This window comes from Nuphar pumila, chromosome 8, assembly GCF_984573655.1.
Source record: "Nuphar pumila chromosome 8, dmNupPumi1.hap1.1, whole genome shotgun sequence".
NCBI lineage: Eukaryota > Viridiplantae > Streptophyta > Magnoliopsida > Nymphaeales > Nymphaeaceae > Nuphar > Nuphar pumila.
The window spans coordinates 111,342,347-111,370,257 of record NC_143256.1 but is presented as its reverse complement, the minus strand read 5'-3'; the positions used below and the strand labels follow the sequence as shown (position 1 = coordinate 111,370,257).

Here is a 27,911-nt window from a genome sequence, read left to right as displayed (position 1 = left end):
TTGATCATATCATTAGCTTCTACATATTTTGTTTTCGGTTTGAAGAGATATTTACAAAGCCATTAACCAGAGCATCTTGCTGTAGCTTGCAGCCTAAAAGGCTTTTTCCTATTTAAAAAATGATCGTATTGTATGGCAAAAATGATGCATCTTCAAAAAATGCCCTTCAATTTATCAAATTTGTCAAATAAACAATTATGCAAGTTTTCAATTTTTTCTGGATGCTTTTACTTCTCGCAGGTGTGAATTTTCTATTTTTGCATGTCATGATGCTAAAATAATACACTCACAAAACTTGTCAACAAAATCGCATCCGAGGTTGCAATTTTTCAAAAAGATTACAAAATTTCAAAAAAAATGAGAAACTCATGACGAGTATTGCGCGATCATCAGAGAAAATATTAAATTTTGTGAAAGGCCGATAATTATGAAATTGCAAATGAGTATCGCATTTAGTATTGCAAAATTCTAAAAAATTATGAAAGTCCGATATTGCGAAATTTCTTATTCGCATCACACATGTATTGTGAATTTCTTTTTTCTTGCGAAATTGAGTAACATATAAATGCATGTTTAGGTTTTTCTTTTGCTTGTTTATATCTGGAAAGAGAGGTAACCCCAATCCTCCTTCTCTCTCTAGAACCCCAATCCTTTTGGTGATTCTCGTGAAAGTTGTTCGCTCCACCTCATGTAAGTTTATGGTATTCTTCTCCTTCACTTCTTCGATTAGCCATTAAGGTGACTTTCATATAATATATCTACTGTTTTGTTGTTTTTTCTTTTTTCTTTACAACATAGTTTTCGCTTTTTTTTGTTTGGTTGTTGTTGTAGACTTATTATGTGTGTTTCGTTGTTGTGGATATTACACTACGTAAACATGTAATATTTGTCACCGGATTTACCTTTTAGGGTTTACAATCTTTAGGTTTTTCAATATAGTTACTTATTCTTGTTTGTTGCTTTCAATATTCAGTGGTATTGTTAACCTTAGCATATAAAAACAAAGATTATATGCTTGATATCACTTGCAAAAGTCAGCACCAATATGTATCATGGAGTTTGCCTTTAAGTAGCATGTTGCCACATAAATAGAGGTACAATGTTAATTCCTCATCTGAATAATCTTTACTGCCATTTGACCATGAATCTTTCTCATGAATGGAATACTGCATGATTTTGTGACTTTTTTTCTTCAATTGATGCATCATTTTTAAAGAACACGAAAGTCTTCTAACCATTATAACACATGCATTTGATCAAATTGTGATATATAATGGAATACAAAGTTTATGAGTGAATTGGCTTCTGTCTAGCAGATGACAAAATGATCTTGATATTTTTGTGCCTAATGGAGTACAAAGTCCATTAGAACACATGCATTTGATTAACTTATTTTTTGTTTTTTACATAAAACTAATTGCATATAAGTTTGTTTTGTTGTTCAATTTATAAATCTTCATGAAAAAGGTTGAACTTTTTATATGTTGAATACACTTATATGTAATTTTAATTTTCAGATATTAGGTTACCCTAGAAAACCTTTGTAGTTTACATAATGTTTTTTCAATTAGATACACTATTTTTTTATTATCTGAAAAGTATAATGTCTACTATTTAAATCATAGGTAGCCCATGATGTCTAAACGTGATGCAAGCAAAGGAGTCAACGACCAATCACCCAATACAATAATGAACAAACTTACATGTGCTTCAGTCCTTATTGATATTAGGACCTAACCCTCTTCAATCATTTCTATCCTCAATGTCACGTGTTGGTCTCTACATTGCAGCACATGGAAATTCAGAAAAAGAGTTACGTCTCAAGGGCCTTTCAATAAATATGTACTCCTATATCCAAACCTATAAGGATCAATACAAGGATAATTACCATATCAACAATTTATATATAACGAATGTAAAAAAAATATCAAATAGAAAACATGAAAGAATGAATACCTCTAACAAAACCAAAATGCCTGCAATATTTTTTGTCAATCTTGTACTCAAACAAACATGCATACATGTGAAAGAATGATAACTCTCCATGCAAATTCATCGATGGAAGTCAGTGGTTGCAACAATTTCAAGTACGATCTATGGATCGTCTTTCCACCTGAGTCGATCAATAAGCATACACCAAAAAAGTATAACAATAATGCTCTAGCATCGTTCTGCAGATTCTTACCACACTTCTCACTGTAACTAAATGTGGAGTCATAGTGATTCTTCAACCATAATAACTTGACTCCAATACTATCTCATGCCTCATCATTTGCATCTATGAGGACACAACCCAAATCATTAAATTCTCACTAGCAATGTCCAATCATTGGCTTTCCATGGCACTTCAATCAAGTGGTTCATATTACGTTCTCCAACGTAATTGTAATCTCAATGCCTCTGAAGATTAATGTGTTTGAAGATGAACTCCAAAACTGCACAATAGAATCTACAATACTATCGCTAATGTTGCATGGGGTGATCTTCAAGAATTTTTGAAAATACATTTGATCTAGCAAAATCCTTGTGAGACTCTCTCAGTGCTAGAAACAATGAGTGTACTTTGTGCCATAAGGATCGATACATGCGGGGTGGTGGAGGTTGATGTAGTAGTGGTGGAAGTTGATGTGGTTGTTGCACTCACATGTACATATTTAGTAGTTATAACATTTTCACTGATTGAAATTCAAGTACACAAACACACAAATAAACATATGACTATGCATATCATATCTGATGCGTGTGTGTGTGTTTGCATTTATTATGGTACTGAACAACTATAACTGCGGTGATATATTCTTGATTTACGTATATGTATAATCAAAAATTATTTTTTTTAATGGATGATCTAATATCAAGCAATAGTTATATACAAAATAAATATAGAAAAATACCTATCCCTTGGCACCAAACATTGTTTATTGTTGCGGCCTCCTACTCAAAGCATACACTCACATCGAAGGAGGGGAAGGAGGAACCTCTTGTGCAATATGCAACTCAACATTGCTCTCCTCTTTTGCCAGAGGACACTTTATAATTTCTTGAGGACCTTCCATAATCACATCTTTTGCTTGAGGACCCTCTACAATTGCCCCAACCCCAACCTCACTCTCCTCTACAACTAGGTGACTACTCTCCTTCAATTCAGAGACAACCTGAAAAATTGCCTTCATCGCCACTTCGCTACTACCACTACAAGTGGCCTTGTCTTCATCTTGTTCAAGCCGAGTATCGAGGTTGGCAATAACCTCACCATGATCCAATAGCTTACACTTCTTCAACAATGACTTCCCATCTCCCTCGTTCGATGCCTCCGAGATGAAAGACAAATATTTGGCCATAATATCATCAGCTATTTTGCATAATCAACAGAACTTATGGGTCAGTCTAAAAATTTTAATTGTTGATGTAATGCCTCGAGATTTTTAACCAGTTGAAAAATATATAAAAATTAAAACTTTTTATTTTATTGAATAATTGTCAGCGAAAATACTCTTTGCTTTGGTTTCAAAATCTCAGACGGGTTACATTTTACACAAAAACGATTATATTAAATTCAAATGTGGATAACATGACTCATTTAAGGTATTTCAATTCCAAAAAGACAAGTATTACAAAAATCAAAACAATAGTAACATGTATATGAATTTAGTACTTAAGAAAGAAAAATGATTGGCTCATCGACGCCATTGCAGCATCCTGCATCCGCAACTAATCCTATAGTCACTTGTATGCCCATAAAATTGGTCAGACTAGTGAAAGCCTGGTAGGTCTACAGCAGAACACATGGCAAGTGTATAAAGCTAATACATGTAATACATTAATGATAACATAATTTATTCAATCAAATGTCTGCGACATAGTTTAATCGTGATGTGTCATTCACCTAATAAATCAACATATTCGTTTATAAGTGTGGTGTTTTATTCACCTATATGCTATTATAAGAGTTTCAATCGTAACCTCATCCCATAATTTGAAATCGATAATAATGTGATTTTCACACCTGAGTTCAACATATAATCATGCTACAATAATAGAAGGAAAGTCAAATCCATAGTTTTCCCAAATGAGCTATTACAAGAAGCTCATATAATTCATACAATCCATCAGAACCATTTTATTTAATATGTTCATCCTCAAAGGATTTTACTGTATCTCGAAACAAGTCTCCTATCAAATTACCTAGTTTTGGATATGTACACCCTCACAAAGGCCATACTGTCTACATCCTCTGGTCTTGGATATGTACATTCTCACAGAAATTGGACTGACTGCATCATCTGGTCTTGGACTTATCCTCACAGAGGCCGTTCTTTGAAAACTCTTTTTTCAACTGGTTACCTGATCTTCATCAAGTGAATTATGGTGTTGTACATGCATAAACATAGTAGACCACTCACAAGGTTAAAGGCCACTATTCGGCTACAAGCATGTACAATTACAATTAGCATTGGATTTGATGAGACGCAAATGGGTCTCACAAAAAAAAAACTAATCCAAATCAAAAGCACATTTGGTTTGGGTCCAAATCCAAACCCAACCTCTGCACTTTATTTCAAGCCTTATAAAAGTTTGATCAAACCTAAGGTTTGCATTTTTTTAAAGAAACTCCCACCCGACGCCATTTCGGAGGGGTCATCGCCGGCCACCGGCACGGTGGCCTGAACCTAGGACCGTCATAGTGGCCTAATGGCCACCATTGGCCTGACCCAGCTAGGTGGCCCGACACCACGCACGATCGAAGGGGGGGGGGGGTAGGGGTCACTCCCCCGCCGCCTCCCTCTTTCATGGAAATAGAGGGGGGGGGGGGGGGGGGCACCTCCCCTGCCGTCTCCCTCTTTCACGAAAATAGGATGGTTCACTCCCCCACCACCTACATCTTTCACGGGATGGCGTAAGGGCAGAGGTCACGTCCCTCGCCACCTACATGCGAGTCTCCCCCTCTCTAATCCTTTCAGTCAAAAGGGAGGGGGAGTCTCCCCCCTCCCCCCCCCTCTCTCTCAGATGGAGTAGCGGCACCACCCCAGTGTTGCCACCTTACTGGAGCAATGGTACCACTCGGGTGTCGCCCTTCCTTGCCCCTGTCGTGCAAAAAAGCGGAAGAAAAAAATAAAAAAAATAAAAAAAAAAAGAAAGAAAGAAAGAAAGAAGGAAGAAAGAAATGTGTTCGACATTACATCACGGCCACATGAAATATCATTTTTACAATTCATATGTTTATAAACTAAACCTTGAAGCATGCACCAATATGGCATGTAATTCCATCTAAACCTCAACGTATACATATTTCCTATGTAGTTCATACATACATAATTAGGCATTTTCTAAAGTAAGAATGACCATACTTATGCAATATATGTATTAAACAAACCATACAACTTTTATTTAGGCAATACATATTTTGGACATATATATATATATACTCATTATAATTTAAATACAAACACACATTTTAATGTAGTTAAAATTAGCATAAACTTACACTAACAAACATACATTAGAATTACACAAATACCAAAGTTAGTGTATGTTGCCCTACTTGTACTTTGTGTCAAGAGTACGAAAATGCATGCAAGGTTTCACCGTGATTCAGGTCTACAGCGATAGAGGTGACAGATTAAGTTGTGACAGAAGGTGATGATAGATCTGGTGGGGCAACACACGTGTAAAGCAAAGGTGGTGCAACTCTTGAGATAATGAACATGTCTTAAGATAGTGCATGAATCCTGAGGCAGTGCCTGATTCCTGAAACAGCGGGTGAACAAATCCTAAGACAACTGGGCTCACCTGTTCTAATGGTGGTAGCAAGGTTCGCGGCCACCCTCTCTCTTCTTCAAATCTTATTATGCTCCGTGGGGTTCATTTGGGTTTTAAATAGATCCAAATCCCTTCAATATCTTGTTTGATCCTTTATATGGGTCTAAACCTTACCCAAACTCATTTGGTTTGATCTGAATCATACAAAGGTTCATATAGAGCAAATTTGAAGTCACGTAAACCAATACAAACTCATTTGAGTTCACATCTCCTGCTTGGTCCGAACTCAAAAATTCAACTTTGGATTGGGTCCACCAACTATATCTAATCTTGAACACATGGGTTGATTAATCTGGATTTTTTTGAGATCCAGATCTTGATACTTCATTCAACACCTTGTCAATTTTCTTAATTAAATATTTAAATAAACAAAATCATCAAATATCTAAAATTCATCAATTTTCATAAAATCAATGGTCAAACAATCTTAATTAAATACCAAGATATTATCGATAATTAGTTGCCAAATAATTATCTAAAAAATGCCTGAATGATTCCTGCTAAAATCTCAAAAAATTTACGAGTATTACAACTGATTTGTTGAAAGTGCATACAACTACTTGGGTGAGCACAAATTCCTATGTTGCATATCGTTGAGGCTGTATTTTTGGTGGACAAGATTTGACAACCAGATTTTTGGTGCTGGAGTAGGATCCCTCTCTATCAGAGTGGCAACACTACAACAAAGCAGTGGATTAGCGATGACCTCATTCTGTCGCTAACCGGCTTAGCGACGGATATCTTACGTCGCAAATTTTTCGACGCTAACTGGCGATGTCATAAATCTGTCGCTAATTGCGACGGAATAACGAATGACAGATTCCATCGCAAATCCGTCGGTACTAAACGGTGACCGTCGCAAAACTTTATATGTGATTTTATCATGAATGATATGTGTTCTAAGGCAGTAAAAAAACTCTATATGTGATTCTAGCATGCTCATATGTGTTTTAAAACAGTCAAAAAACTGAATATGTGATTATAGCATGCTCATATGTGTTCTAAGGCAGTCAAAAAACTGAATATGTGATTATAGCATGCTCACATGTGTTCTAAGGCAGTCAAAAAAACTTTATATGTGATTCGATCATGCTCATATATGCTCTAAAGCAGGCAAAAAACTTTGTATGTGATTATAGCATGCTCATATGTGCTCTAAGGCAGGCAAAAAACTCTATATGTGATTCTACTATGCTCATATGTGCTCTAAGGCAGGCAAAAAGCTATATATGTGATTCAATCATGCTCATATGTCTTCTAAGGCAGCCAAAAAACTAAATATGTGATTATAGCATGCTCATATGTGTTCTAAGGCAGTCAGAAAAACTCTATATGTGATTCTACTATGCTCATATGTGCTCTAAGGCAGACAAAACGTTGTATATGTGATTCTAGCATGCTCATATATGTTTTACGGTAATAAAAACACTGAATATGTGATTATAGCATGCTCATATGTGTTTTAAGGCAGTCAAAAAAACTGAATATGTTAAGGCAATCAAAGTTACATGAAATCTAACGACATGAAATATATTGCATGAAACTTTCATACTTGAGAGGGACCTGCAATCGAAGTTCCCCTGTTCAACAAAAAACTGTTGAACTCAGCTCGGAGAATGTCAGCGACGATTTCATGGAAGTAGTCACGCATTGTGTCCTTAAGGATCTGGCGTGCATCATTACCGAAAAGAATATGATGCTACTTGGAGCTTTTGTCGACGGAAGAAATCTGTGAGCTATAATTGGAAGAAGCAATAACAGGTGAAGTGTTCATATTACTCCCAAACCCGAACACACGACCCTTTTTGGGTTCACCTGCTGCACTCACCCATGCTGCAAGATCAAATGATGAATGTTGAGTAGCGTCATTGCCATATCGCTCTACCATCTGTTGCTCATATGGCTCCTACAAAATAATGTTTACAGTATGCATTAATAATTAATGATAACATTATGATAACTTGCATATTGCAATGATTATTAATAGAATAAATACATATCGTTGTCGTTCTCGCCTTCTCTGATACGAAGTCTCCTGTGGTCTTCCGTTTATGTGTTTCAACAAACACATCCTTATATGGTACAATGTCTCATTTTTCTGCTTCCTGCTAAGTTAAATGATAAAAGATTTAGTTAACAAGTTTGCAATAATACTTATAAAATTGATATTATATATTGATGAGTTACCATTTTCTTCAGGTGGCTCCCAAAAGTCTTAGATCCACCTGTGTGTAGATGGCCTTCGGGCATTTTCGCTCGACTTTGTGCAACCTTCGCAGAGCGATTTTGAAATGCATCCCCCGCCTACTTGTCGCACATTCCCTCCCAATAATCTCTCCTTATAGTAATAGGGCTATGGCCCTTCCACTGTAGTGGATCATCTATTCCGCCAGATGCTTTTTTTGCTGCAGTCTTCGTATTGTGCAACATGTTTGCAAATCAATTGACAGCCACCCTCTGCCACACCTTCCTTACATCATGTTCCTCCACCGTAGTCACGAAGCGATTCGAAGCCTATATATATTTTCAAAAAGTTAGTAGACATGATTATAAAAAAAAATTAAATATGAAACACATTAACTATGACAAACAACTGTATACCGTGAATGAGGACCACAATCTGTCTATCACCTCTTTTGGATACTCTTTTCATTGAGCGACTGGTCCTAGTAGATGTTGAAGAAGTGAATTCTTAATCTCGCGTACTACTTCTTGTGGATCAAACCTCATGTTGTATATGAATTGGTACACAGTAAATATCAATATAAAATATTTATAAGATATGCAATAATTGAAAACGAAATATTTACGGTCGATTATCGATATACACTATTCGAATGAGTCTTCTTGTGCCAGACTGAGAAGACCTTGCATCCTGTGTTGGCTCCTGACTTGTGTGATCAACTGGTGTAGGTGGGTCGTGTACAGGCGAAACATCATCTGTAAAAAAATATGTTAGAAATTCTCAGAATGCGCATTTCAACTAATCAAGCATCCAATTAGTTAAATGATATACCTATCACAGGAGCCCGTGAAGATGAAGGTTGAGCCTGACTACTACTGGATGAACGACCACTGTAACCTCCGCGAACCATATTCTAACAAATAACAAATGTCATACAATACATTCAAATAATTCGCATCAAGTATTACAATACATTCAAATCATTTGCATCAAGTATTGCAAAACATTCAAATGATTCGCAACAAGTATTACAATACATTCAAATAATTCAAATCATTCACATCAAGTACAATACAACCCATTCATTTGCATCAATTATTACAATACATTCAAGTCATTCACATCAAGTATTGCAATGCATTCAAATCATTCACATCAAGTATTGCAATGCATTTAAATCATTCTCATCAAGTATTATAATACATTCAAATAATTCAAATCATTCACATCAAGTATTGCAATACAACCCATTCATTCACATCAAGTATTACAATACATTCAAATCATTCACATCAAGTATTGCAGTGCATTCAAATCATTCGTATCAAATATTACAATACATTCAAATAATTCAAATCATTCACATCAAGTATTGCAATATAACCCATTCATTCACATCAAGTATTACAATACATTCAAATAATTCAAATCATTCACATCAAGTATTGCAATGCATTCAAATAGAGGTTTGTATTACAAGATTTTGCTCACTAGCTTGAGAATTCTTCCTCGTCACTTGTTTGACTTTCATATTCTTCTTTTTTTTTCTTCTTTTTCTTCTTCTTCTTCATTGTTTACCCATCCACTTAGTATATCATTTGGATCACATTCTTTTATGAATGTTTCATCGGCCAATTGAGATATGACATGCATATCATGCGCAACATCGTGACCATGAGAGAAGTCATAGATATCATTTGATTGATAGTAATCACTGTCTTCAGCTAACTTGTCTTCCTATAACTGATCATACTCAGGGTATAGTTTGGACTTCACCTTGCAAACTACCCACCATTCATTTCTATATGACTTTTTTATACTTGGATATGAAGTATAATAAACCTGTTGAGCTTGCGAGGCTAACATGAATGGTTCATATGTTCCAAACCTTGATTTATGATTCACCTCCACAATGCTTGAGGCTTTGTCGAGTCTTGTTGCAGTTGGATCAAACCAATGACACTTGAATAAAGTTACCCTATTATTTATGCCTAAGTAAGTCAACTCCATTATTTCCTCTATAACACCGTAGTAATCATGTTCATTTTCACCGTAGCTTCTACCCTTGACACACACGCCACTATTCATCGTTGATTTGTTTATACCGTAATCATTTGTATGGAATCGATAACCATTTACGATGTACCCATTGTAGCATTTCACAACTTTGGTCGGACAATTTTCTAAATCACATATTCCTTGATCTTTAACATCACCATGGCGGACCTACGCACAGACATAAACAATGATTGTGATCACGACCAATTAAGTAACTTAGTGTTGTTTACAAGTACAAAATTTATGTTAGCGTCCTTACCAACTGTTTCAACCACTCCACAAACTTAGTTTCACGTTCTTTTTGTACTTCTGCATCAGTGAGATGTGAAACTTCTCTTCGTAACTCCAGATCAAATTCTCTGCAAACCATAAATACTTATATTACCGAACCATGTATGCACGTATAGAACATAAAAGGATTTATAATTGTGTTGCGTCTACATATACTTACTCGATGTATGGGTCGATCGCTGAGCAATTCAAAAAGAATATAGATGTGTGATGCGTCTTGCTCTCGATCTGTCAAGAGCCTTGATCGGCAACTTCCAAATGCATGCCCAAGTGGTTGAAATATCGACAGCTTGTCAGCTACAATTACTTGTTCTCCATCATCGTTACAAGGCGGGCATGTGTAAGGTGTTGGAATGTGAGGTTCAAAGTACATAGATGAGAAATTTGAAATCTCTTCTAAAGTGTATGCCTCACAAATAGAGCCTTCTACTCTTGCTTTATTACGAACCTTTTTTTTGAGGTCAAACATGCATCTGTCAAAAATATATATTTCAAATTTGAAATATCTATCATTAAAGAGACAAATATAAAAAAACATATACCTTTCAAATGGGTGCATCCATCGATATTGCACAGATATATATTTCAAATTTGGCCAGGTGAGGTCGGACCAGGGATCAATAGAGACAAGAAAAGATTTGGACGTTTCATACACAAGCTTGATGGAAGGTTGTATGGAGTTACAAATACTGGCCAACATGAGTATGGAGTTGATCTACCCTCAAATGAATTAAATCCATCTTTACATAGATCGAGTCTAATATTTCGCACTTCTATTGCGAAGTTCTGATGAGTACAATCAAAGTGCTTCCAAACTTCAACGTCAATAGGATGCGTGATCTTGTTTTCATCGTGTCAAACTTTATTTGCATGTCATCTCATGTGTTTAGTTGTCCTTGAAGACATATACAATCGTTGCAATCTAGGAGTGATAGAAAAGTAGCGGAGCGACTTGTATGAAACTTTCTTTGATCTTGTGCTACCATTGCCTATTGTCTTTGGCTTGAACCGAGGATGCCCACATGACGGGCATGATATGTTTTTTTCCTGATCCTTGAAATACAACATGCAATGATTTGGACAAGCATCAATCTTTTTATACCCCATACCTAGAGCGTTGACCATAACTTTCGCACGATAGAAATTTTGTGGCAATTTCTCATCTTTGGGCAACATACTCTTCACAATCATGCACAAATGGTCAAAACATGATTGACTCAAATTATACTCGAACTTCAAATTCATTAGTTGAAGAACTGCAGACAAGATAGTGTGACTCTCGCAACCGTTCCAAAGTGTCTCATCAACATTTCTAAGTAAATCATAAAATCTACTAGTTGCATCGTTTGGTGATTCTTAATCTACTGCAGTTCTTACATCACTAGAACTCATAGCAGAACCCAGTTCTGTTCCTGCGGCATCAAATATCAAATCCATATATGGATTATCGTGCACCACAGTCACCCGTGCATCAAAATTGTTTCTAAATTCTTCTCCATGAAACATCCAATTCTGATAATCACTCACAAAACCCTTCTTGTAAAGGTGATGTCTAATGCCATAAGGTTCTACAAATCGATTATTCTTACAAATCTTGCAGGGACACCTAATCTGACCTGTGGGATCCACTATACTGACACTTGTTGTTGCAAATTCAATAAAACTTTCAACACCATCTATATATTCATGCGATAACTCATTGTCCACTATCCTACGGTACATTCATTCACGGTTTACAGTCATTTTATCGTATGATGTTACGAATAATAACCTAACCAGTTAAAAGAGAACCATTAGAATGCTATGATGAAGAAAATATTTAATTTATCATGCAATATATGATGTCATACAATAAAAAGAATTATGATGCATGCATTGATAACTTAATATTTTCATGTGCAAACTATTAATGACAGGATACATTCATTTGAAGCATGCTTTTATTATACAATTTGACATGAAAGCCATAATCAAATTGAAAGTAACTACATGCAAGCATGAATACAATTACATCAAACATTGCAATACATCAAAATCATTCATATCAAACATGTACCTGCAACAAACACACTCCAATATTCCATTAACTACTACCATGCCTAACATTGAATCCGTACTCAAAAAATAAGAACACTTCTATTCTCATACATTAAAATCATGCTCAGCATGATCTCCAAACTCCAACAAAGCAGCCCTAGATATCAACAACTAAGTGAGTGTGTGAACAATAAAGTGTTACATCCAATAAATTAAATAACATGTGATGCACTTGCATCACTTACTCACCACGGGTATTTACCCGATTTGCATTGTTTTTGTCACTTACTTACCACGGTTGACTAAGCACAAGCGAGTTCCATTGAGAAATCTGCAAAAAACACTGTTTTAAAATGAAGTCACCACCTGCCGAAAAAAAAACCCGAGGCAAATGAAAACATCTTGCATAGGCCTTGAGAAGCCCAACACCCAATGACCTACCTAAACGCATGGGGTCGACCCTCTGCTGGAAAACGCAGGGGGTCGACCCCCTGCTGGAACGCATGGGGTCGACCTCCTGTCGGAAACCGCAGGGGGTCGACCCCTTGCCGAAAAACAGAAATTACCTGAGCATCTCCGGGCGGCGATGGAAGGCTGACGGGGATCGACAGCCGGTGAACGGTGGACGGTGGGGCCCGAAGAGAGGTCGACGGGACGGATAGGGTGGCGAGAGGGAGAGGGCGGTGGGAGGGAGAGGGCGGCGGGTGAGAGCGGGAGCAGCGAAAGAAGAAAAGAAAAAGAGGGTTGAGATTAGGGGTTATGCGACATTTAGCGACGGCTTAGCGACAAATTAATTCCGTCGCTAAGCCGCCGTAAATCAAAACACAAAAATGGCGACAGAATATATTTCGTCCCCAATTCCATCGCTAAATCGCAACGGAATATTTTTCGTCGCAAAAGACGTCGCTAAATGGTGCATCCATTACGACAAAATATTACCTCGCAAAATTTGTCGCTAATTAGCGACAGATTTTGCGAGGGGATATATTCCGTCGCTATTTTCGTAAATTTCATTGATTATAGCGACAGATGTATTTCTCTCGTTAATCTATTGCTAACTAGCAACATAATATTTCCGTCGCTAATCACCTATTTTCTTGTAGTGCAATCCTATTGTACGTGTTAAGATAAGTCTCATGAAATACTACGTAACCATCAAATCCTTGGAGCCTGATCTACTAATTCTGCTTTTTTATTTTCTTATTTGTAATGGCAGGTATAAAATATGTGTTTTTTCTCTTTTAATTTGGTGTCATCTTATAATAAAAATTCCTACGATAACAATAGTAAACTGGATAATATACATGCAAAAACAAAAAAAATGAGAAAACTCACATGCATTGTTGTAAACACAAAAAAACTTAAATAAATCCATTAAATTATATAATATACATGCAAAAAAAGCTAGTTGAGGGACGTAACTGATATATACAACCAATTTAAAAAAAAGGTTTTTACCAGAAAAATAACAATGTAAAGCTATTCACCAGAAAACCTAGTTGTCAATAACTTTACCAAAAAAAACTTGGTTGAGGAACATCGATGAAGTCGTTGCCAGTAGTTTTTACCAGAATATTTGCTGGAATATTCACCAGAGGGGGGCCAAAATTTGAGGTTTTCTATTATCGGTGAACCGTTGCTAATGAAACACCAAATATGAGGGAATTTCATAAATTCATCAGTTGCTGAAATATTCGTTGGAATGTCATAGGAAGATCGTTGGAAAGATTGGGGACCACAATAAATCTAAGGTAATAAAAAAGGGCATCATGATGCAAAAAAGGGGCTGAGAAACGAAGTATTATTTATATGGGATGAAATTTTGCAAGAGAACTGAATTGCACAATACTTTATGCGCTGCTCTTTCAGAATTTCGTAAGGTAAGGACTTCTGCAACACTTGAAAGATTTTTGCAACATGCCTTGTGATACTCATCACGTGTTTCACTAGTGTTTTGGAATTTTGTAATCCTTTTGTAATATTGCAACCTCATATGCGATTTTGTTAACGAGTTTCGTGGGTTCATCAACTTTCAACGTTATGACATGCAAAAATCAGAATTTTGCAGTTGCGATGGGTAAAAGCATCTAAAAAAAAAATCAAGAACTTGCGTAATTGTCCATTTGATGGATTTAATAAGTTGTGAGGCATTTTTTTTAAATGAATTATTTTTTATGTACAGTACAGTCATTTTCCGTCTCCTATTTATACTAGACAATAGAAGACTTGAAGTTCTCACTATAAATTGCCAGCCTCCTATTTGTTGTTTTAAGCTTTTGCCAATATGCATGATGTAGTCAAAATGACTATTGAGCTTAATGACCTTGCACTAAGGGTGTTATATTATTTTGTTCATGCAAACTGGGTTCATATTTTTGTTCATCACTGTCCTACTGGATCCATAGCCTAACCATCCAAAGCTTAACTAGAGCAGCAATCCACCTTGATCAGACCCATCTGCACTCATATAAACGAATTTGGCATTCTGATTTTTTTTTTTTGGATAATCCAATGGAACCCCAACCCCATCACCGACCGCACCTTGGCTGGCCTCCGGTTGGTAAAACCCTTAAGGTTCCCCTGCCCACCGGAGAGTATACTCAACTTCGACTTTGCGGCAAGGGAGGCCACCCGTGGCATTCTTTGTTACCTTTTATGACGAGGAACCCTCACAGGTCCAATTAATGGACCCTTCCCCAGTGAGGCAAACTCCTGGTGGGACCTACCACCATCTTGCCTTGTGTGGCCCACCATCGAAAGCTACAGGCACACCTGTTCACCAGTAGGGTTTCATCGAGAGGGTGTTACGTGTGCACCCCCGGAACACACATTGTAGCTACAGTGCATGTTCTGGGGTCCCCACTGAGCGCCGCGTGGTATTCAGTGGGGTGTACGGAGAAGCCATACACCAGCCTGCAGGATGTACAGCTCCCCCGTACACCCCACTAAGCGCCATGCGGCGCTCAGTGGGGACCCCGGAACACGCACTATAACTACAGTGCGTGTTCCTGGGGGAAACATATAACCTGCCCGTGGTTTCATCCGACACCTTCATCTCAACGCTTTTATATCCACCTTGCTGGCCACACGGTCGACCTCCTTGCCGGCCACACGGTCGACCCTTGGACTGAAAACTTGGCATTATTTCTTTATTATATTTTTAGTTTTTTTTGCAATGAAAAGCTTGGTCCAACATCCAATCAGGTATAGGTTGGAGCATCCTTGCTGAAAAGAAATTCATGGTCAAAGCTGAGTATAAATTGAGCTAAATCTAATACTAAATTTATTTCTAATAATTGGTACATTTAAATATATAATGACATATCTTCGCCAGACAGGACGGCGACCACAAGTATGGCAGGCAGAGCCAGCGCTGCTTGGCACCAGGACAACAACCGTAAGTATGGCAGGCAGAGCCAGCGCGGTTAGGTCTCTGATGTTGTGGATGGTTTCTTCGTGTAAATATCAAAAAAATATAATGCTAAACGTCCTTGTGGTTAAGTTTATGTATGTATAATGCTCAAATTATTATATAATACAACAAAGTAATGGAACATATATAGAAACTATTTTTATATATTCTTTTAATAATTAATAGTTCATGAACTAAGTTCTGGAGTTTCATGATTGAAGGGAATAGTCCTACGCCTTAAGGTGCACAAAACAGCACATAAGGTGCTCCCACCTCACATGCATTGGGTCCAACTTCTCTCGTTTGTCGGGTTCTTCCTAGGCCTGGAATCCTTTTTCCTTTCCTGGTTCTTTTTGTTTTTTAATCTTTTTTCCTGTGAAATGAGGGAGAAAACTAGGGATGTCAACGGGCTTCGTTTACCCGGACTCGACCTGAACTAAACCCTAATGGGTCCAGGTATGGTGATAAATAATACGACTCGATTAAGACCCAAGTCCCGACCTGGAGGTCCAATTAATACATGGACCCAGGTATAGTTTGTGAAATTTTATACCAGACCTGGATCGGACCCGAGTTATGATTATGATCCGCAATTTTTCAATGTAAAAATGATAAAAAAATATGGTTTTACCGGGTATGGTTCATGTAGTTCTTACCGGATCCGGGTATGGTTTTTCTTATAGTGGACCCGGTTAGGCTTGGGTCTGAACCGGATATCATACCCAAAAACTGAGTCCAAGTCTGGTACCATATAGATCCAAACCAAACCCAACCCGTTGACACCCCTGTGAAAAACAATTAAGTGGTGTTTGTTAAAAATCATTCAAACCCTCTACAACGTAAAGCACTGATTTTCAGCCCTACTAGGGGATGTAAACTATTCAGATTCGGATCGGATGTGAACAATATCATATTTGACTAATCGGATGTCGTTTAAACAGATTCGGATTTGGACTCGGATGGTGAAAAGCTCATAGTAAATCCGTTTTTTTACACGCAAACAGAACCGAATATATGTCAACTTAAGTAAAAAAAAAAAATCATATCCGCATCCGATTATAATATGATATGGTTTTAGATTACCAAATGCAACTAAACTTAATTAAATTCAGCCATATATTGGATAAAATCTGATTTCTCTACCCCTACTGAAAAGGTACATACATAATAAGCCCAGCCCCTAAGGTGAATGGATCGGATTTTGTCTGATAGTTTACCGATCAACACCGTTTATTTATTCGGATTTGACAAGTCAAAAAACCATATCGGTCTATAATCGGATGCGGTTTTGATTTTGATATTTTTGCTACTGCAGCTGACAGATATTCGGATTTGATGGATGTTCAAATCCATTTCCATGTAAAAAACCGGATGAGCATTCCATCATTTGAATCCGAATCCGAATCCGAATTTAAATTCATCTAGCCAACATCCTATTAGGCGGATATGGTATTTGGCTACATCCAACCCGAATCCAGACGGTTTACATCCCTAGCTGAGGCCGTGGCCGTGGCATGGACCTGTTGAGAGGCAGGTGGTGGGTCCACTCAGACTTCGTGTTGGTGAAGCAGTGGGAATGCATTATGGGCAACCAAATCACAGCTACATCCCGTTTTCTAAGCTGGCAACCGAATTAATTACTTTGGTTTGGATCATGGATAAACTAGGCCAGTTGAGTGTTTTAACATGTTTATTATAGATTTTAACTTTGGATATAGGTCTCGGATTGGATTTAAAAACTAAGAAATGTTTAAAATTTGGTTAATTTGTGAAAAAAAAAGTTGATATTTTTTTTTAGTTCAAAAATTTATCAAATAATCAATGTCTTCCTTTTCTTATTATTATACTTTCTCTCTATTCCTTGGAATCCGTTTTCCCAAACTATCCTCTCTAAATCGATCCAAACAGTTATTCCGATAAAAGATCATCGAATTCCCGAATACAAACACTTTCTTTCCTACAAAAGCCATGATTAGAGATCAACCACCCTATTCAATCACCTCAAAAAACTCGGATTTGTTAACAAATACGGAAGATAGCTATGTGTGTTGAATTTCTTCATTCGTCCTAATATGTTTAAGCAGCTCGGATCTGAGATAACCTTGAGTTTGCTGCCCCTCTGCTCCTCTTCTTCAGTCTTCCGCCACCCAGCTGCCCCTCTGCCTCTCTGCCCCTCTTCTTCAGTCTTCCGCCACCCAGCTGCCCCTCCGCCTCTCTGCCCCTCTTCTTCAGTCTTCCGCCACCCAGCTGCCCCTCCGCCTCTCTGCCCCTCTTCTTCAGTCTTTCGCCGCCCCTCGCCTCCACCTGCCTCTCTACTCCGCCGCCCCCTCACCTTCGATGAATGCGGTCAACGGTATTCTGCACATCCACCGCATCCAACGTCATGGATGACCCTCCTTCAAACGTTCTCTTAAGTAACAACTGCCTTGAGTTTTGACTGATCACATTCAACAGTTTGAGATTCTGTTTTTTTTTTTTTTTTTGCAGTAAACACATTGTTGGTCCTACATTCAAGAAGCTGACCTTAATTTTTTTTTTTTTTAATATTTGCACAGAGAAACTGCCCTGAGACCATAGACTTAGCCGCGTTGGCTCTGCCTTTTGTACCTACTTACCATCACTGAGCGTAAAACTCAATTGGGCTTACTTACCTAGTTAAAATAAACTAAACTACCCTTAGTATGCACTTTTCCCAGCAACCGGGATTTTTCCCTCGGAAAATATGGGAAGAAAAACTGTGGGGAGCCTCTATTTTGCGGTAGAATGGAAGTGGGTTTGATGGTTTTCTCGAGTTTGGCAGAAGAAACGATGTGGGTGACGCAGGAACGAGGGAAAGAGCGCTCCCATGAGGCCAAAGTCGCTATGGGAAGAAGGAAGGAAGACCATCGGATGCATGAGAAAGAGGATGGGAGGCAACCACTTTCCAACACAACGATGGCTTTTGTTATTTGGGGCTTTGGTTGACGTTTCCGATTTCACAGGGCGCTCGTCGTGACTCGGATTGTCATAAAAAAATACATACAAAAGAGAGAGAGAGAGAGAGAGAGAGAGATTTGGACCTTTAGCGGCCACTTTTGTCGAGTATCAGCGGCAGCTTACTTAGCGCCTGATTTTTTTTTGACAACTGAGACAGTTTGACTATAGTGCTTAATTTTTCAAGAAATAAAAGGATGAGCCGTTAAAAAAAATCAATTGACCAGATTTGTTGTATTATGAGCATAGTGACAAATATTGGGAGACATGAAAAAATCTGGCGATAATATCATGAGAAATTGCCAGAACATTTAAAACGGTAATTTCTCATGAGATTTTCAAAATATCTCAAGATTTATGAAAAAAACATAAATACCGCTATTTAAATGCTAATATTTTATGTTCTAAATGGCTATTTATTGTGAAAAAACATGTATTTTTATTTTTAAATAATTTTTATTAATATTTTCTGGTATGGTAACCCAGATTTAATCAGACCCACCATAAGACAAACTATATCTACACCCGGTAAGAACTACATGAACGAGACTGAGACCATACCCGATAAAATACTATTTGTTATCAGTTTTACATTGAAAATTTGCGGGTCTTAATCGAAACTCAGGTAGGGCCCGAGTCTGGTATAAAATTTCATAGACTATACCATGTATTAATCAGACCTTGGAGTCCGGAGCTGAGTCTTAATCGGGTCTTCTTGCTTATCACTATACCCCTACCCTACCCTATAGAGTTTGGTACGGGTCGAGTCCGGGTAAACCTGACCCGTTGACAACCCTAGACTCTCCCTCGGTTCAAAGATTCCCCTTCAAAAAGCGAAAGTGAAAAAACGAAAAGGAAAACCAACGTAACAATGGCGTATTTTCAGGAAATCTGCCAGCCGAAATTGGTGCCAGTAGGCATGACCGCGGGGCCAACCTGCTAGCGAGTTGGGGGGGGGGGGGGGGGGGGGGGTGGGTCCCGCACCTCGTCGCCGTGGACGTAGGGGGGAAGGAGGGAAGGAACAGAGAAAGAAAGAGAGGAGTTGGAGGCTTTGGATTACAGCAAAGCTAATAACAGCAATAACCCAAGGAGAGCAAGTAGTAAGGGGTGTGGGGTTGGAAGCCCACATCTCTTCTTCCTCCTCCTCCTGCCCACAGTGATTGCTAGCCCCCTGAACCACTCTCTCTCTCTCTCTCTCACTCACTTTAATTATTGGCCGGAAAGAAACGCAGCACATCAGGCCGGTCTTTTGGAGGAACCATCGTAGGGATGTCGACCAACATGACCGCTCCACCCCTACCTTCGCCTGCTTCGTCGCCTCCTCCTCCTCCTGCTTCCATGGCCCCTGCTTCTGCCCCTCCTCCGCCGGTCCCTGCGTCCTCCGCTCCTCCGCCTGCCAACTCTACATCTCCGCCACCGGCATCCATCTCCCCTCCTCCGGCCACTCCGAGGACGCCATCGTCGCCTCCGCCGCCTGCTGATTCTCCTCCATCTACTCCATCTCCGCCGCCTGCTGATTCCCCTCCATCTACTCCGTCTCCGCCTTCGCCTCCGCCTCCTAGCGGTACTACCCCCGCTAAATCATCTCCACCGTCTACGCCAGCAACCAAATCTCCTCCTCCGCCTCCTTCTACCTCGACGTCCCCTTCGCCGCCTTCTTCCGGATCTGTGTCGACCGGCATGATTGTTGGCGTTGCAATCGCTGCTGGCGTCGTTCTGCTGTTCCTGAGCGTTTTGTTCATCTGCTGTAGGAGGAAGAGGAGACGGAGTAGGCGGTGGGATCACTACGGAGGCCCGCCACCGCCTCCTCCTCCTCCTTCCTATCCACCTAAAGGTTTTTGTCCCGCACACTTCATCTTTCTTTTTTCCAGAAAAAAATTGCATTCAAAGATAGTATTAAGACTCCAGGCTTCAGTTTTTTCTTTTTTTTTGGGTGGTTTTGATTTTGATCATCCAAGCCCCTAAATTTCTATCATATTTGATCGTGATTTAACTGCTCACCGGCCTAGAATCTTAGAGAGGAAGGCTAGATTTTGGGTTTTGGTCACCATTTTAGGGTTTCTCACTTGGACGATTGGCAAGAAACGCAATGATGTGGGTGAAAGCAAATGGGTCTGAGCCGAGTTCCCTGGTTTCTGGCAGGAAAACATTCAATCCCACCCGCATTCCGATACCACAAAGCACAAGCTGCAGAATTCTCTCTCGTTTTAAGGATACCGTTGGGACTACCATGAGAACCAATTTGAACTCCAAAACAGAATTCTTATTTTCCTTTTTTTTTTCCTGAGCCGAACTGGCCCATGGAACTTGTGTTTGTTCTCATGGTATTCTTGTATATTTATGAAATTTAGGGTGGTTAGAGTTGATGTTCATGAACTGGGTTTCCCTTATTGTGCATTTGATGTGGACTACTGTGATGTCCAAATACAGGCACAAACAAGACTGATGGCGAAACTTACCACTTTTTAGGTGGAATGAGAATGATAACAGCACTTTGCCTTTTCTGTTTGTTGTGGTCACACTATTTTACGTGTACAGAGAGTTTGATTTCATACAATATTTCGATCTCTTTTAAGATCCTCGAACTTAGCTTATTCTGCTTCAAGAAAAGGGGGGGCTTGAGGGTGGTCAAATATGGTGAAAAACTTGGATATGGAGCTGCCAAATTTAAATTACAGTGTATTGGGGAAATTCCCAGTGACATTGCTCTTGTCGAAGACTTCGAATGAAATCTCTTTTCTTTTCGTTTTTTTGAAAATTCAATGCTATAGGACTGTAAATAAGTATGCTGGTTGAAGGTGATAAAAAATTGAAGCCTGTTCAACTTTTGGTTGCGATGACGCACTTGTTGTCCTGACGCAGAACAAATGTTTTCTACTTAAAGTTACTACCTATTACCAAATCTCTTGACGAAACACAAGGAATTATAATGTAGCTGAGGACCACATCAAAATGTTTAGGTGCCATTTATTATATCCTGCAGTTGAACTGTTTCATTGGCAGATTTTGCTTCTAATTGCTAATCACATCATATAACTTGGTTTCTCAAATTAAAGGATCTAATTCTGCATTTTTCTTGTCTACTTGAACTGTTTCATGCTCTCATGAATTTTGATGGTTTTCATTATGTGCACTGCGTAGACAAGGGTGTTTATCACTTTTATTTTCTTTTACTAGTCAGGTTAAGAAGAGATTCTTTCTAATTGGTTATGGGTATTTCTTCTCCTGGAAATGCATGTTTATTTTGTTACCCATTTGTGCAGCTGGTGCAGGAGATCCTTATGGTGGACGTCCTCAGAGTTGGCAGAGCACAGCTCCACCTCCATCAGACAACGTGGTCAAGATTTCCCATCCTCCTTCACCCCCTCCAGCATTTGCTTCACGACCACCGCAATCTCCACCTCCACCGCCACCACCACCACCACCTATGATCAGCAGTAGTGGAGGCTCTAGTTCTGCTTACTCAGGATCAGAAGCACTGGCTCCTTCACCTGGCCTTTCACTGGGTTTTTCAAAGAGCACCTTTACATATGAAGAGCTAGCAATTGCAACGAATGGGTTCTCATCATCTAACCTTATTGGACAAGGTGGTTTTGGATACGTCCACAAGGGAATCCTTCCCAATGGTAAGGATGTTGCTGTTAAACAGCTGAAGGCTGGCAGTGGGCAGGGCGAGCGAGAATTCCAGGCAGAGGTGGAGATAATTAGCCGTGTACATCATAAGCATCTAGTCTCTTTGGTTGGATACTGTATTAGTGGGGACCAAAGGATGCTTGTTTATGAGTTTGTCCCCAACAACACACTTGAGTTCCATTTGCATGGTAACTTTTTCCCTGACTCATGCCTCTTCTATATATATATTTTATACATAATGGCCACTATTCATTGTCACTTGTAATTGGGTTCTCTCTTGAATTCAAGAACGTGAAATAATGAAAACATGCATGATCGTGTAAAATTTTTCCGTCTTTGGTTGTCTTTAATAAATATTTTCTTTCCTTTCTCATGAAGTTGTAGTAGTTATGTTTTTCTTATAACTAAGGCATAAATTTGATTACTATACACAGCATTTTGTTGCAGCGTGAAAATGATCTTTTAAACTAACTTTGTTAATGTTTGATGCTTGTTGCTGTGGTTCCTGCAGGAAAGGGACGGCCAACTATGGATTGGCCAACACGGCTAAAAATTGCACTAGGATCGGCCAAAGGACTTGCTTATCTTCATGAAGATTGTAAGTTCTTTGTTCCTTTGAGTGAAATGAAACAGCAAGAACATATTTATTATTATTTTTTATAATGAAGCTGGAAAAAGTTCTTGTTTAGTAAAAATTTCTACCTGCAGGCCATCCTCGCATAATTCACCGTGATATTAAGGCATCAAACATACTCCTTGATTTCAAATTTGAAGCCAAGGTCAGTGAGTTGATATTTATCTATAAATGTTATTTCTAATATCTTATTTTAGTTTAGCAACCTCTTGATGATGGTTGGATTTTCTGGTATATCTCTGTTACATGTTATTTTTTGGCACCTGCAACATGTATGAGGAAAAGGAAGACAAAAAAAGAGAAAACAAGAATTTTTCTGGCCTACAGGATGTGCTCAAAAAATAAAGAACTAATATTCTATTCTTTATGTTCAAGAACAGACAAAAAAAAAATTGCTGTAGATTTGCAACTTGATGACTGCAATGCCATGACTTAACTGTCTCTCTTTCCTGCTCTTCGTGTTCTTAAGGTTGCTGACTTTGGGCTTGCAAAGCTTTCTGCTGATAATAACACTCACGTTTCCACTCGAGTCATGGGAACTTTTGGGTAAGATATTGTCAATCTCAACACAATTTCATGATTATGTTATTTTTCTTGCATGTGTAACATTTATAAATTGTGGCCTAACTGATTTTCCTATATCCTCAAGAAGTAAATAAGAAATTGTTCCTTGTTATCATTTTTGTGCTTAAAGTGACCTTCCAAATTCTAGAATTTTATCTAATACTTGCCTATGGTTACGTGCTTCTCCTAGTGAAACCCTAACAATTCACTTAAGAAAAATGGAATCAGGTGTTGCCATCAGAAAAAGATATTGTTATAAAGATTGATTGACAAGCATGTCTTGATGATCTTCACCATTTTCTACTTATAAACTTACATTCAAAAATATCAAGCAAGCAAAAACAAGAAATCCCTCTTTTGCAAAAGAAGATTAAAGTACTGATATGGCATTTTTGGGTTTTGTTTCTAAAAATGAATTTTGCTTCTCCAAGGTTTGTATTCTCGATTTTTCTTGATGTAACCAGCATAGTACTCTTGTTTGAGCTCGAGGGCAGCCATAATGATCCTAAAAATTCCTGTTATTTGACCTTACTATTTGACAGGTATCTTGCTCCAGAATATGCTTCCAGTGGGAAACTTACTGAAAAATCTGACGTATTTTCTTTCGGTGTCATGCTTTTGGAGCTGATTACTGGGCGCCGACCTTTTGATGCCTCTCAGGCTTTCACGGATGATAGCTTGGTGGACTGGGTCAGCTTCTTGCAACTGCTAATTCTTGTTTGTGCAAGCGTGATAGAAAACTGACAGACTTCTTCGCTCTTGCAGGCGAGGCCTTTACTTACACGTGCGCTTGACAAAGGTGACTTTGAAGTGCTGGTGGATCCAAGGTTGGAGAACAATTATAATAACAATGAGATGGCACGCATGATTTCCTGTGGAGCCGCTGCTGTGCGGCATTCTGCAAGGAGAAGACCTCGTATGAGTCAGGTACATTGCAATTGGCCGTGTATTTCCTTGTACATGTACTTGTACTGCATGTGTTTGCTGCATGATGTTGGTCTGGGTCTGAATTCAAAATGAAATTGTTGCAGATTGTTCGAGCCTTAGAAGGTGAAGTCTCTCTTGAGGATCTGAATGAAGGAGTCAGACCTGGACACAGCACGGTGTATAGCTCGTACGGAAGCTCCGATTACGACTCCAACCAGTATAATGAAGATATGCAGAGATTCAGGAAGATGGCACTTGGAACCCAGGAGTATGGTAACAGCGGACAGAGCATGCCAACCAGTGAGTACGGGCTCAATGCATCAGTGTCGAGCAGTGAAGGTCAACAAACTCGAGAATTGGAGGCGGAGTCGATGAAGAGAGAACATCGTGGTTAGGGTGAAAGCACATGATTCTGATGGGTATGCACTATGCCGTGTAAAATTCCTTCTTTTCCTTTTTTTTCTCTTTTCATCCCTGTGGTATTTTGAGCTGAGTAGATGACAATGGTTGGTGGGAACAGAAACAATATATATTCCTTGGTTTTGATTTCCTTGTTGATTTTATGTATATCAAGTTATGAATTCGTTTTGACGGAATAAGGGACATCACTGACATGTATTATTGTGCTGTGCTGCTTCTGATAGCCTGCACATTATTCATTTAATGGTCTGAACTCGTCTTCATGCATTCTTTAAATTGGCTTCTTACAAGTGCAGTGACATGTTTTTAGGAATTGAATTCTCTTTCATACGTTCCTTTTGTCACTTGGAAGTGGGAAGCTGCGCATGAAGAATGAATGGCGTGTAATTCTCCGAAGTCTAAATGGTTGAAGCATATTCTTTTTTTTTTTTAAGTTCTGCAGGGGATGAAAGTTTATGAATGCATGTTCTTTATTTGAAAAGCCAAGTGGAAAAAGCTGTACCAAGAAGGTGTTTGGTGATAATTTGACGTGGAGCAGCTGTCCGTTTAGATTATGCAGCTATGCTAGCCTGCCTTTGTTTTTTTCTTTTTTTGTGTTTTTTTTTAGTGAAGTGGGGAACGAACGGGCATGTTGGTTTTGGGCAAAACTTAGTCCCCGTTATGAACGAACAGTAATTTTCTTTACGGTATCCAAACAAGCGAGTTCTCTTGGTTGCCCATGATGATTTTCACAATCCGATTTTCACAATCCCATTGGCTCGTACTTCATCTAATGTCCGTCTTTTCAAAAGACACGTTTGGAAACTAGGAAATAGTAAGAAAAATTCTAGTAGAAAAGAAAAGCAAGTTTTCCATTCGTTCCATGCAAGAGAACAATTTTGAAAGGATTTTTTTTTTAAATCTTAGATTTTTATAAGAATAATTTCTTCGTCTAAATGGCATGTTTGGAGGCAAGAAAAACTCTCGTTGGGGAAGAAAATTTTGCCTATGAGACGTATTGATATGATATATTTTGTAAAATAAATTTTTTTCACTTGTTTGGGTAGCATGAGAAAAAAAATGAAAAATCTCAAAAAAATGATTTTTGCGGTTGGGTGGAGTTTTTGCGGCATAATTTTTTGAGAGGTGGTGAGATGGATGGTAGTGTTGGAAAATCATCGTGGGGTGATGGTGGGGTTTAGATGGTGGTGATGGATGATAAAAGGGGTGTTTTTTCAGGAGGTGGGTGGTCAAGGTGGAGGTGAGATGGATGGTGCTGAAAAATCATGGGGTGGTGGTGGTGGAGGAGCTTCTCTAGTGCATTTTTTGGGGAGGTGGGTGATGGTGTGAGGTAGCGGTGGTGGTGAGATGGATGGTGAAAAATTGTGGGGAGGGCATTTTTTTGGGGATGTGTGATGGTGGGTGGTGGTGAGATGGAGAGAGGGCCCACATATTTTCTATAAAAAATATATTTTTTAGAAAAACTCTCTCAGAGAAAAAGTATCTCGTTTGGAAGAGTTGAAAAAATTGTACGGATTTTTTCATTTTGTATCAATTTGACATCTTTCCTGCTTTCAAACTACCCACATATTTTCTATAAAAAATGTACTTTTTAGAAAAACTCTCTCATATAGAAAGTATCTCGTTTGGAAGAGTTGAAAAAATTGTCTTATTTTTTTTTTCATTTTGTATCACTTTTACATCTTTCCTACTTTCAAATTACCCAAAAGATCTGAAGAATTTTCTACATCAAAAGTTTTTTTTTTTTGCATTAGATCAACTAGATTCTATTGTCACTTTGCTGCCTTCTTTCTTCATCTTCTTTCAGTGCACTTTCTTTCTCTCTCTACCAGTGTGAATAGGTGTTTTCTGGTTATTTTTTTTACAAATCTGATCTTGTAGATGTGTTTGATTTACTAAGAAATGACACTTTGATCATGTTGTTTCGATAAAAAAAATAAGCATTAAATATTTTTAAAATTATAAAATATAAAATTTTAAATTTTATAAAAATCTAACTGTAAAATATATATATATATATATATATATATATACACACACACACACACACGTGTGTGTGAAGGGGGTCTGATGGATTCTCTTCTCCTTATCTTCCAATTAAACGAATAGTCTTTAATTTTAAATTTTTTTACACACAACAAACAAAAAAAAATTGTCTAAAAAAGTTTTCACATTAAAACTTCTTATAAGCATTTTTTTTCTTAATGAGTTTTTTTTTACGAAAAACGATAATACTATAAGACTAATTTGATATTTTTTTCTAAAAAATTTATAATTTTTGTTATTCTTCTGATGTTCAAAATCGTAAATACCCAACCTCGTTAGGACCTTTTTATCCTTCACACTTGTGAATTGATGGGATATTGCAATAAAATTGTATCGCCCGTCGATTAGTGCAAAGTCCCACTTAAATTCAGAATCACACATTTTTTTTATGTGGACCTCACGAACTCACATAAATTTATATGTGAACATTCTGTGAAATTAAAACCCATTAAAATCACAAATATTTTACGTATTCACATATTCTTCATGAATTCACATCAATATATTTGTGTAATATCTACGCACATCTAATTATACTGAAACTACTAAAATCATAAATATCTTACTTATTTCTATATACTTCATGAATTCACATAAATATTTTTGTGAACTTCCACTTAAACTGAACGTCACAACATTGTAAATATCCATAATAAATATTTACAAATTTATTACATATACGTGAGTTTTCTTATTATTTATGGAGTTCGTGAATCATATATAAAATATTTTTTTTTACCTAGGGTTCCTTATTTTTGTTTGTGTTTGTAAAGATCTTTCCTATAGAACCCTTTGCATTGTTTCTTTCTCCTTTCAATAATTCTTGTGTAATTTAGCAATACATTCCGAGGAGGTTGCGGTATCATCCTTGTCATCGACTTTCCTGTTTTTTACTTTGAACTTTCTTTTAT

At 38.0% G+C, this 27,911-nt stretch overlaps 1 protein-coding gene across 1 annotated transcript; it reads left to right on the top strand.

Moving 5' to 3' along the window:
* The first annotated feature begins 19,863 nt into the window (after positions 1-19,863).
* Positions 19,864-25,230, top strand: LOC149830221 (proline-rich receptor-like protein kinase PERK15). Its single transcript, XM_090015748.1, has 8 exons — positions 19,864-20,610; positions 22,040-22,597; positions 22,921-23,007; positions 23,118-23,188; positions 23,513-23,589; positions 24,150-24,297; positions 24,373-24,534; positions 24,639-25,230. The coding sequence occupies exons 1-8, from the start codon at positions 20,046-20,048 to the stop codon at positions 24,927-24,929; spliced, it is 1,959 nt and encodes a 652-aa protein (XP_089871874.1). The 5' UTR covers positions 19,864-20,045; the 3' UTR covers positions 24,930-25,230.
* Positions 25,231-27,911: the final 2,681 nt, after the last annotated feature.

Coding starts and splice junctions, on each gene's coding strand:
- LOC149830221 (XM_090015748.1), top strand. CDS start 20,046: ATGTCGACCAACATGACCGCTCCACCCCTACCTTCGCCTGCTTCGTCG. Junction 22,598..22,920: donor ACTTGAGTTCCATTTGCATG/GTAACTTTTTCC, acceptor TGGTTCCTGCAG/GAAAGGGACGGCCAACTATG. Junction 24,298..24,372: donor ATGATAGCTTGGTGGACTGG/GTCAGCTTCTTG, acceptor TCGCTCTTGCAG/GCGAGGCCTTTACTTACACG.